Source organism: Salvia miltiorrhiza, chromosome 2 (assembly GCF_028751815.1).
Source record: "Salvia miltiorrhiza cultivar Shanhuang (shh) chromosome 2, IMPLAD_Smil_shh, whole genome shotgun sequence".
In the NCBI taxonomy this organism is placed as follows: domain Eukaryota; kingdom Viridiplantae; phylum Streptophyta; class Magnoliopsida; order Lamiales; family Lamiaceae; genus Salvia; species Salvia miltiorrhiza.
The window spans coordinates 64,175,520-64,188,717 of NC_080388.1; the positions used below are offsets into that span (position 1 = coordinate 64,175,520).

The 13,198-nt window shown below is 33.6% G+C and overlaps 1 protein-coding gene across 1 annotated transcript; it reads left to right on the forward strand.

The window, feature by feature from the left end:
- Nucleotides 1-2,959: 2,959 nt before the first annotated feature.
- LOC131011107 (uncharacterized) lies at nt 2,960-4,293 on the forward strand. Its single transcript, XM_057938883.1, has one exon. The coding sequence runs from the start codon at nt 3,364-3,366 to the stop codon at nt 3,901-3,903; it is 540 nt and encodes a 179-aa protein (XP_057794866.1). The 5' UTR covers nt 2,960-3,363; the 3' UTR covers nt 3,904-4,293.
- Nucleotides 4,294-13,198: the final 8,905 nt, after the last annotated feature.

Consider the following 13,198-nt stretch of genomic DNA (forward strand, 5'->3'; position numbering starts at 1 on the left):
GGCATTGCATCGCATAACGTGGTGTAGAGGGCAAGAAGAGCAACTTTCGGTGGTAGAGTTATCCCACCACCCTCTTCTACACGGAAAAAGAATGTTATCATTTCAATAGTCTTTGTCAAAACTAATATTTATGGACCAACAAGTTTATAGACTTTTTCAAATCTATATTTCTTGTAATTCAGTAATTGCATGCATGCAGCGTTGATTTCTTCCATACTTTGATTGGGTGAATTGAATATAACAAGTGGAATGTATATAATTAAGTCAAAACTTGATCTCTTAATTAGCATATTCATGCAGCTCAGTCGTACCCCTCACGTACGTATATGGAGTATGTATTAAGTCTATGTTTTCTTTCTTTCTTTTAGTTTCTCCAATATCTAATTTGAACATAATTACTATTTAAATCGAACTCCAATTAATTCAATCGAATTTTAAATACTCCCTCTTTCCCTAAAAAATGTGACCCAATGGAAATAACATAAGTTTTAAGAAAAAGTGTGGTAACATGTGTTTGAGTGGAGATTAGGTCCTACACCTTTTTGTAAATAGTGAGAGAGAAAGTTTGTGAGATCATTTTCAAATAAGAAAATGTCACAATATAGTAATAAGGTCACAATTTTCAGTGAGAGGGAGTATATTATTAGAGAGAAAGTCTTAATTAATAACTGAATATCAGTTCATAGATTGTAGGCTGCCCTCCCCCTCCTATTGAATTGCCCTCGTTAGTTAGATTCTAAAAGTATCGCCGTGCAGTAACCAAGTAACAACAAACTAATGCATCACGCGTCATCTGTCGTGCTGCCATACCCGGAGTTTTTCAATATATATATATATATATATATATATATATATATATATATATATATATATATATATGCGCGCGCACGCGTGTAATGTTATTTGAACAAAATATGTTTGGACAAAAAATAGTTAAATATTTTTAATTAAAATTTTGGGATAAAAAAAAAATACTCCCTCCGTCCCCAACATAAGTTCCTCTTCGGGGACGGCACGAGTTTTAAAGAAAAGTGGTAAAGTGTATTGATAGTAGAGAAAAATATGTTATAATTAGTATTGAGAGTGGTGAAAATGTGAAAAAGTATTATAATTAGTATTGAGAGTGGTGAAAAAGTGAAAAGTAAGAATAAATAAAGTGGTATTAGTGGTGGGGTAGTTGTCCAAAAATAGAAAGAAAGAAAGAGGAATTTGTTTGGGGGACGTCCCAAAAAGGAAAAAGATGAACTTATTTCAGGGACGGAGGGAGTAGTTATTTTTATTGTTTTCTCCATATTGTAGTTTTTTTTATAATTCTTTTATTTTTTATTTAATTTTTATTACTATTTTTTAAGTACAAAAGTTACAAAAAAATACTCTGTAGTAGAAATTAAAACAATTATTAAAAATTACAGAAAAACTACAATGTGGAGAAAACAATAAAACTAACGAAATCATTTTTAAAATTTGAGCCAAAATGTTTAACTAAATTAATTTTTTAAAGTATTTAATATTGTTTTATCCGAACATACTTTGTCCAAATAGCACTAATAGGAGTTTTTATTTAGAGACACCATATGAGGAAGTTGATGATTTTAGTAGGGGTTCGTTTACTTTTATGAAAAATGAGAGAATACATATATTTTCATCCTTTTTCACATATTTATTATAATAGAAAATTTTCTCCGGGCAATGTGGAATATTTTCTCGGACAACTTCTTTTCACTTATTTTCTCTTTAATATTCAATAATATTATTTTCAAATGGTGGTGTGAAAATATTTTTCAATATTTTTTTTAAAGAATAATATAATATTTTCTTATCTATTTTTTTAATAAAATTTTATAATTAAAATAAATGCACCCTAAGGGGTTAATGTGTCTATTTTGGGTAGCTTTTATATATTTGACAAATATGGGTATATAATTAATCTTTTAAAGCTTAAAAGGGGTACTTCTAATTTCAATATATCTACAGCCACATTGTGACCAAGCTAGCTATAAATTAGTGAAATAGGAAAAAAATTGTTTGATTTAGTTTTTTTTTAATAAAAATAATTTAATTATTTTATTATATTATCTATATTGTAATTATTTCGATAAATTTTTTTAATATATTTTTTATTTTTTAAAAGAGTTATTAAAAAATAATATGATAAAATAATTAATTTTTTATTTTTAAAAAATAATTAGATAAATTAATTTATAACCGATCATAATATGACACGGTAAATTTTCCCAGTGTGGTGCTCAAGCGAGTTCTCGCTTTTTTCTTGTATCAATTTATAGGTACTTCTGGTACCTTTGACATTTTCAATAAATTCTCTTTTCTTGACAAAAAAAATAAAATAATAATATGACGCGGTAAATCACTCATGCCAATTTATTTAACCAATGTTTGAAATTAAATTCTGAGATTTGACATTCCAAACTCATATCTATCCGTTTCTAAAGGGACATCAAACGATGCCAACTCCTGTTTATAACTAGTGAGGTCCAGAGTTCAAATCCCATCGTTCCCCTTCTCTCAAAGTTAAAAAAAAAAACTCATGTCTACCATGGGAAGCGACATATGAATTTTATACTAACAATTTATTTATCTTCCACTTTTTCATAATTTTGTGCTACTTTGCTGCCTAACCCCAAATAGCTCCACGTGAGAAAAATAACTGGCACCAAAAACGTGTATGGCCACGATCTCATCCCACGTCGCTTTCCCCAACCCTTCGAGGAACCCGAGGAAGAAGATCAACGGTCAGCCTCGCGACAACGGCTACTTCTTATATTGAAATAATCCTACGGCTCCAATGCTTTCGGCGGCTGCCGCCCTACCTCGTTTAATAAAATAAAATAAAATAATCATCGAAATTTCAGGCAGCTCGGAAATCTTGCATCAGCCGACCGTCTGCAGTTGTCGGTAAATTAGGATTAAAAACTTTCATATATTAATTCATTAATTAATGCCACTGTGGAATTAAAACTTAAATAAAGTAGCCGTTGGATGGTTCTGCCTTCTATATAATGGACATCTGATTGAGCTTCAAGAAAGTCGGTTTGCAGATACTGAATCCCAAACAAATCTCTTCAACTTTCTCTCTCTCTATTATCTTATGGTTTTGTAGCAACAATTTAGGTGCATATTTTAATTTTCTTCAATAGTTCCAAGATATTCGTTTTTCTCTTTTTATTTTGTTGTTAAAAAAATCTTAATCTTTATACTTTGATTTCCTTGTATATTCAAATACAAAGATACATAGAATTGAATTTTTGTAGCAAAGTAAGGCTTCCGATCCTTGCTTAATTGAGATCATATCGCCTAAATTTTCCACCATCTTCTTGAATTCCTTGTTTTATCTATCTGGATCTGATGGAGGCAGTTATGATGCATGGATCGTTGGATCAATCCATCTCTCCATACAAATCATCCCATCCCAAAAAGTTTCATCAAAACCCAATCATTTCATATCCCTCCGATGCTTTCTGGCTCTCTCACTTCAACTCCATCGGCCTTCTGCAGCCTCCGCCGCCGCAGTTTCTCTCCCAGTCCTACCCACTCCGCCAATCCTCACAACCACCTCTGCTCCCTCTCCCCGCCTCCGCCCGGGGCCTCTCCAACAAAAAATCTTCTTCCCTCGCCTCCAAGAAATCAAAATCTCCCAAAAAAGAAGCTAAAAACTCGCCGAAAAAATCCAAGGATGCGGCGAAAGTTATCGGCGGCGCGGTGGTGGTCGGTGATCAGGTGGACATGTTTTCGGGTTCGGCGGTGTTCACGATCTCTCCTCCGCCGAGCAGCCTGCCTCTGCCGACTTTCTCGTTGAGGCCGAAGCTCAGCTGCAAGGCGGAGGCTGCCGCCGGCGTGGATGCCGGGGCCACCGATGATCTGCGGCGTCTTCTTCGATTGCTGTGAATGCGAATGCTTGATTTAATTTAGTCCATTGCTGATATTTTAAACAAGTTGTGGGAATTAAGTTAAGCTTGCTTGAGTTGGATTGTAATTAAGCTTTCAGTCGTCTCACTCTCTCTCTCTCCATGTGTTTGTTTTTGGGAAGAGGAAGAGCAATTGTGTGGAGATCCCATGAGTTTTTAGGAATGGGGTGCAACACAATAATTCTTCCTTGCTAATTTAGGGCTTCAGCTTCAGACAAGTTCGTCTCCGATCCATTGCTGAGCTTATCTATCTGTATTTTCCAATTATGATGCAATCTAGACTACTAAATACTCATATATCCCTTGTAATTTGCTTTCGTCATGGTTTGTGTTTTAATGGATGAACTACGATGCAAATTAATTTTCTTCACTTTCTTCTTATTTTGAAACAACCTTTGTCTTTATTTATTTCCAAAGCCATAGTTAATTGCTCAATCTTTAAGTAATCAAGCGCAGCTCAAAATGACGTAACTAAGAAAAATCATAATGATCATTTGAGATTTCTCAAGTCCGGGGGTCCTATAGACGAACGAACGAACCTTCGAGAAACTCTAATTATTCTACATGTATGAATGAAATTATTTCTTTTTGGCCAATAAATACTAATTAGATTTGCCCATTTGTGCGATACCGCGTAAAAAACAAATACTTTTAGAAAAATAAAATAAAATTGCTATATACAACATTCGTAGTTATACTACAAAAAATAGTGTAGAAAAGTAATAAAATAAAAGCTTTTAATATTTCAAGAAATAAATTCTTAAAAACAAAAAATTGTAAATGACTTAGAATAGATCACAATACTATTTTCTGAAAGTTGTAGTTGTAGTTGTTGCTGGAACAAATGGCTTTAATTAGTCCATAATTACTTTGTAATTAATGGAATTAAATGGCATATTTGGAATCTACATTTTGAGTAGATTAATTTGGTATATTTACTTGTTCAAATCTTTTAAGAATTGAATGAGTAATTAAATGCCAAAAGATAGCCATTGAAAATGGAAATGTGGAGTGTCATCCCACATTGGAAAATTAAGGAAGTGTAAAGCTATTTATAAAGTGCTCTCCACCATAAAGGAACAATCAAGTGTGCTTCTCTATGGTGGACCTATGGTGCACCCAAGTGGGTTTTGACTTAGCCTTTTAAGGCTAAAGCTCAATTCCTACGAGGAAGGTGTCCGAGGCCGAGCACGTGCACGTCGCACTTGTCGCAATGGGCGCTTTGCACTTAGCTCGTTCGCGACGTCGTCGCGAGGAGCTTTGAGGAGCCTTTAGTTTTGACAACTGAACGGTGGCTCGTGTGACGTGGCAGTGACGTGGACCATGTGGCTCGGTGACGTGGCCAATGGGCGCTTTGTAGGCGCACTTAGCTCGTTCGCGACGTCGTCGCGAGGAGCTTTGAGGAGCCTTTAGTTTTGACAACTGAAACGGTGGCTCGTGTGACGTGGCAGTGACGTGGACCATGTGGCTCAGTGACGTGGCACCGCGTGGCGGATAAGGAATCTGGGTGGATGGGGTTGCTGACGTGGCAGCGGATGGATCAGGAGGTGGGGTGGTTGGCTCGCACCCCTTGACCGAACCAGTGTGATGGTTCGGACCACTGCTTGGTTCGAACAGACACCCCTCTGCAGACACCTCTTCATCGCATCCTTCCTACTCCTATAAATACAGCCCTTCAGAATGAGATTAAACACACCAACAATTAATTCAGATAATTAATTCGTTCATTCTGTCTTCTAGTTCATACTCAAGTCCCGAGTATTCTGTAGTTCGCCGGAAGTTCGAGTTCCTAGTACAAGGTCTCGTACTCATTCAAACCGTTGTATCTTGGGGACATTTGCCATCGAACCGTGTGTACTGTGCGGGGCAATTTTGTCTTACGGAGAAAGAGTCAAACTCTTGCCTCGGTTCCTACATTCACATCGTTACTCTGTCCGCATTTCTACACTCTTCAATAACAGTTGTAAAACGAAAATAAGTTATAATTTGTCATTTTCGTCCGTTCACAAAAGCATATTTTGAGCTTTTTTTGTCATTCATGAATCCACCACTTTTTAAATTGTGGGACCATTTCTCTCACTAACTCAGTATTACTCAAAAAAGCTCGATTATTATTTTAGCCGCCCCAACGAAAGTGATGTATTTCTTTTTTTTGGTAATAATTTTATACTACAAACAATGTGGCCCCACACACCTTTACACATTTTTACACTACAATCTTATTCTCTTTAAATCTCGTGCCGAAAAGAAGCGCACCGCTTTCGTTGAAACGGAGGGAGTATATAGATATCGACAATCTTTTAATTAGTAATATATGAACAATCTATTAATTTATGCTAAGATTAAACATGATATTTGCTAAATTTATGGATTCATTATTGATTTAATAAAATCAACCAATTATAAGGTCGTATATTTACAGCAACTAAGACTACCTATAATTGTAAATTTTTACAGCAACCACATGTTTTTTAATTTTAAAAATACCATGTGTTAATAAATTTATCCATGTGTAAATTCATAATTCTTTAATTCTCTCCTTATTATTATTTATATAAAAGTATGTAAATTTATGATTAATGATTGTCTCCCCAAAAAAAGATTATTGTTTTTCTCTAAAAATGAAAAGATTGATGAGTGGCAGTTAATTATGATATTAATGGACTTTTAATTTGGTATTTTTTATTTTAAAATTAAAATCGATTTGAATATTGTATCAATTATGATTTTTTGAGTTTGCTTTATCTACAAAATTATCATAGATCCAATTAGAAATTGACTTCTAACTGAATATTAGCCTTGTAAAATAGTGTAGGTAGCATGATCATGTATGACCAAATAAGAGGAGATGTATCCGCGACCTACGCAGATCTGAGTTTAATAAGGTTTCGATCAAAATGACTTTACTAAATCAAATAAGACGAGAGGTTATTCGCGACCTACACAAAGGCACCGTTGTGGATAGCCTAAGGTTTCAATCGGATTTATTTTAGTGAAACTTGTCGAGAGAAACGAGGTTGAGCTTCATATTGCTTGAGATTATAAAATTGTTAATATGATTAATTTATCATTGTATTTTAATTGCTAATATGTATGTTAATATCAATTAATCGTTTTGTTAAAATTATTTAGATAATGAGCTATGGGCCCCAGCCTTATAGTTGAATGGTCCAGCCCAAGTATTGACTATTGAGGTTCACAACAGCCACCATGACCTCTTCAGACTAATTGAATCTTACGAGCCCAATAGTGGGCAGGTATGAGCTCGGCTCGTCAAAAATTTAATGAGCTTCAGCTCAATTCGAGCTCCAAGTATCAAGCTCGATTATTATTTTAGCCGCTCGCGCTCTTTCAAAAGTATTGTTTAATGTTTCCTCAAAAAAAAAAAAAAAAATTGTTTAATGTACATCACCGCATTTAAACCATAATTAATTAATTAATAGTAGTGTGCAATGCATCATTCACAGTTGTCACCTATAAACAAAATTAAGGGATAATTGCACGTAAATACATTAATTTTGGCGAGAATTCATTTTTAACACGAATTTTAATTATCGTTCAAATTTGACTCCGTTAAATCCTAAAATATTCAAAACTATCCCCCCTTTCAAAATAAATTGCACAAAAACCCACTTTTAAATTTATGTACACAAAGAAAATCCACTTTCGAATTTGTGTGTAAAATTTTAATAAATTACCTTGGTAAACATGTTTTCTTAGAATTATAAATCTCACGTTCTCGTCAAAAATGGTATCAAAGCGAGTTTTTATTGACGATTTGTAAAATGCTTTTAATATACTAATTAATCATATGTGGGAGGAGACTCCCAATATATTATGGATTCGGACAACTGTCCGAGATGACTACTTGCATGGATTTGCCTTATTGCTGCTTGGAACTCGACAATTTCTAGAATATGGGCTATTCAATACTCATGATAATTTCACGAATATTTTATCCGTCTTCTTCTCAACGAACATGTCCTTCAAGACATCATCTGCACCATCTGAGATTGTCTCGTAGACTATCTTTCTTACCCTCCATCTCTTGGAGAATAATTATGTATGCATTACATCTATCATGTCCGAATCTATAAGTTCTTCGAAGTCTCCTCCCACATAGGGTAAATTACTTAATATATTAAATATTTTATAAATCCTCAATAAAAACTCGCACTGATACTATTTTTGACGAGAACGTGGGTTAGCGTTGATTTATAATTATAAGAAAACACGTTCATGGTAATTTATTACTCCCTCCGTCCCAATAATCTTGTCCCACTTTCCTTTTTAGGAAAATTTTAGGAACTAATTAATTTCTAATTAAACACTATCCTAATTAATCCCCCCCTTTAAACCCTAATTTATCTCTCTCTCTCTCCACACTCTCTTGCCAGTTGCCTCTCTCTCTCTCTCTCTCTCTCTCTCTCTCTCTCTCTCTCTCTCTCTCTTCTCTACCCTTCGACGCCCTCCCACCTCCGCCGCCCTCCCATCTCCATCCCTCTGGCCTCCCCTTTTTCCCCCTCTGTAAATCTGCCTCCCCATTTCCCGCTCTGTTCCGGCGCCACCGCCTCCGCCTCTCGCCTCTTCGCCTCCACCTCCGCCCTCTCGCATCTAACGTTCGAGCCGCCTCTCGCCTCTTCGCCTCCGCCTCCGCCCTCTCGCCTCCACCGTTCGAGCCGCTTCCGCCCTCCTGCTTCATCTTCTTCGGCCGAACAGCCAGAGCCACCACCTGTAGAAATGAGGGTTAGCAATTTGGGGGTTGGGGTCTACAGAGGGTCGTGTCGCCGCTTGTGTGTGTTGTTGTGAGGTGTTGCGCTGCTCTGAATCTGAGATCTGCGCGGCAGCGGGCGGTGGTGGCGTTGCTCCGCTACGCTGAATCTGAGATCTATGTCGGTCTGTGAAGAATGATCAGTGAAGAATGAGGTGTGTTTCTTTAATTTCTTGAATTTCTATAAACACTTCTTGAATTTAGGGGAAATGATGTGTGTTAAACGACAACTAAAATTCGTGTATTTTATTGATTTTTTCTAAGTTCGTGTTAAAAATGAATTCTCGTCAAAATTGATGTATTTACGTGCAATTATCCCCAAAATTAAAACATAAGTTAAACAAAAAACCTAAAATGAAGTTCTTATTGAGTTTCAAAAGCCCTTAATTATTTTTAAATTTCGATATAAATGTCTAAATTTTAATTTGAAACTCGACAAAAAAAGGATCAAATTTACACAAGGTCCAAAGTTTGAGAATTTAATTGCAAATGATCTCATTTTATGTATATTGCACATGTGAGAGTAAGAAGATTTTCCAAATGAATAATAATTTTGGCTTTGAACTAGGTTAATTTGAAGAATAATTTATGATTAATTTATGTGTATTGGATAGATGCGTGCACAACATTTGATAATTATTTATGTTAGTTATAATTGAATGGCATTCGATACTACCGGATAATGATTTGAACAAACACACGTCGATTTTTTTTCCGGATTATGACTATCGTCTTACCCAAATTTATGTGATAATCTAATTGAGAATAAACACGTGTGGGAACTTTTTTCAGTAAGGACCGACTTCTTGACTTCTTGTTGCTTCTCAAAATATATTCATAGAAAAAATACGGCTTAATAGTATTTTATGATGCAATTTTTTCGGTATCTTTTATAAAATATTTTGAATTTTTATTTTCTCTTAAAAAACTTTGAATTTTAACATTTTTCACAAAATGTCCCGTTATATAAAATTAGGTGACAAAAATATATACTCCAAAACAAAGAATAAGAAATTAATGAAGAAGTCAAAATAAATAATTAATTGAAATTAATTAATAGAGTTAAATATATTAACTCTAACAATTATATATATATATATATATATATATATATATAGGGTGTGGTTATAATGAGAACCACACTTATCGTGAGAACATAAGAACCACTAAAATCAATGCATCTGCTATATAAATTAATGCATTCGCTATTAAATTTAATGCATCCGAAAATAATAAAAATTTTGCTCCCTTCAGGATTCGAACCCAGGATCTGCATTCATCCACCAAGATGATGCATCCACCGTAGATCTTGATGATCGAATGGCTTAAAATGGTTCTCCGTTCTAATTTTATTTAGTGGTTCTTATTTGAACCTCTCCCTATATATATATATATATATATATATATATAATTGAAGTCGAATGGTTATTAAAAAACCATACTTATATTATACAATGAGTCCATTCTGAATTCGTTATAAAACATTATGATTTCATTGTGAAACATAATAATTATAAAATTCGAATCATGGACCATGAATTCATTCAGATCTTTGCGATCTAAGAACTAAAAATAATTATTTTTGTATATGATAAATATCATGACTCATTTGAACCACTCCCTATATATATAAATTAAAGCTTTTAATATCATACCTAGCATTTGTTCCCCTTACAATACACAAGAAGCATTTTTATATTTAGATATTTATTTAAAATTGATACCAACTCAATTATCATATATATAAATATAAAAAAAATTAATTTTAACTGAATATATTTGAGGTGAATATTGAAAAATTTAAAAAGATAAAAAAGAATTCATAATAATAATAATTGATATTATGAAAAGGCAAAAAAAAGTTTAAAAAAAAGACTTATTCAAATAAATACGAGAGAGGAAAGATATTTTTTTAAAAAAAATTTAATCTTTAAATAAATATAAATTTTATATTTTAAATCAAATATTTACATAAAATAAAATTAAAGCTCTTGCCATGATCTTTAATTTGATGTGCATATTAAATATTTTATAATTAGTCGAATTTCATAATTTTAGAAAGAAATAAAACTAAAATAAGAAAAAGAAAAACTATTCAATTAAAAATTTAAAATCACTATGCAATTTTAAAACTAATTTAAAATTGATTTCAAATTAAAATTTTAACTTTTTGATATAGTATAAATTAAGAGGAGTTTCCATCCGACTAAAACCAATGCTCAAATCCAAACCCAAACCTATTAAAATCTTAAGGGAAAAGGTGTAGATCCATCCCTATTAATTGTAAAGACCCTTAGAATGTATTGTTCTCCATAGTCAATATTGGATCAAATGGGCCCCCGAAGTTCGAAAAATTAAACAATTAAACCCACGGTTCGTCCATTAGCTTTGTTTTTCCAAAGTCTGCATATTTCCTTTCAACTCCATCGACACCTCCTCTCCCGACGTCGAGAAATTGACTAAGATGAAGAATTTGTATGGGGAATCGAAGAGAAAGAGGCCGGGGTTGAGTGGAGGTTTCAACTTTCCTGCGGCGTATTTCTGGGAATTTCGGGTGTAGGAGAATCAGAGCAAGCTCAGGGTTTTGGAGACGATGGTGAATATGCAGCAGTCATAGATTGACGTCAAGGATGACGAAGCAATCGAATTGAGGAAAAAATTAGATAGAATTAGGGCTGAAAATTGTGAATTGATGCGGAAATTGGGTTTGAAAGTGGAAAGTGTAGGTTTGGGACTGAAGGTCATGCTGACAATTAGGGTTTTTGAGGCAATGCTGCGTGATTTAGTGAAATCTATGCGATGTTTCATGAAATTGTTGATTGATCTGATGCGAAGAGCAGGATGGGATTTGGAGGAAATAGCCACGTAACACGCTAATCTATTTAAAGTATTTAAAATTTTTCTTAGCAAAAATTTTATTTAATACATAGATATTTTAATGACATCTTTAGGTCATGCTTATTACAAGATGATGCTTGTCGATTTTAAATCAAAGTTAGTATTTGATTATATTATTAGAAAATTGTGTTAAATCGCTTTAAAAGTGATTCTAAAAGTTTTATTTTATTTAAGGATTTACTTTTCTTAAAGTATTTTTCAAAATATTTATCATAAAAGTTGATTTTAATTTTTTTTAAAGACTACCACATTAAATATTTATTTTAAATTTAAAGTTAACACCTTAATTAGATTTGGGTATTACAAGCCAATTCTGTTTATTCAGGTATGAATTACACGAGAAAGGGCCATTTCCAATACGCATTCCTCTCGCGACGCCAACCCCAAGGCCGACCTCTCCGATCCCTCCGTCATTGCTGTCGGCACCCCTCTCTCCGCCCCCCTCCCCTGCACCTGCTTCAAAAACTCCGACAACAATCTGTCCACGGTTTACATGTGCTACGTTGTTAAGGATGTCGACACTCTGTCCGGGATCGCGGCCAAATACGCCACCACTGTTACTGATCTCATGTAGTATCCATCGAGCAGACATTTAGAAGCCAGAGCAAAGATCCGTGTCTGTGTTCATCATTTTTAATTAAGAAGAAGAAGAAGAAAAGAAATTTGCAGACTTTCTAAAAAAAAACTAACGGACGAAAACATCTGTTTGGTCCGTGGGTTTAATTGTTTAATTTTTTGGATTTCGGGGTCCTATTTGATCCCAAATTCTTAAACATTTTATTCTATATAAGTTAACTTTCATCCGAAAATATATATTTTGTTTGCAGTACATGATAGACCTTCTAAACTTGTTGAATTTCATCAAAAATTTTATTCAACTTGACACAAAACTTTTATTTTATGATTATAAGCATATATCAACCCTCACACACCCAAGCTCAATTCCAAATAATTCTAAGAAGGAAAATATGAAATATATATATACAGTTTTAATTAAGTATTTACAGATCACATGTTTATAAAGTCCTATCACAGTATTGTTTGGAGTTGAAATTTTCGTTTGAGCTCACAATTAACAATAACTTATATAAACTTATAGCGTTTTATTCATCTAACAAGAATACAATGACTTTTTTTTTAATTATTATTATTATTTGGAGAAACATTGAAACTTTCTTTTTCTTTTTATTTTTTGCCCTCTGTGTCGCAAATTTGACTATATCTTTTATGTGACAAACTTGCAACTATCAAGTTTTCTACGTTTACTATATTTAAATTATTAGAGGGTATAGTCACATTGAGTTGTTATAAGATTAATTTGATCCCGATCGATTTCAATACATTAATCGAAACTTTAAAGTTTGGAGTTCAATAGAAAATCCAATAAACTCCAACTCATCTTGACTCCATATATATATATATATATATATATATATATATATATATAGAGGGTTGAGTTCAACAGAGAATTATCTTTTTCGAGAGAACGAACAAATCTATATATTTTACGAACAGATCAACATAAGTAATGAACAGACGTATTTAATAAAAATATAGAAAAACTCGCCACCAGCAGGATTCGAACCCGGGGCAAATTGTTGTTCAT

Coding starts and splice junctions, on each gene's coding strand:
- LOC131011107 (XM_057938883.1), top strand. CDS start 3,364: ATGGAGGCAGTTATGATGCATGGATCGTTGGATCAATCCATCTCTCCA.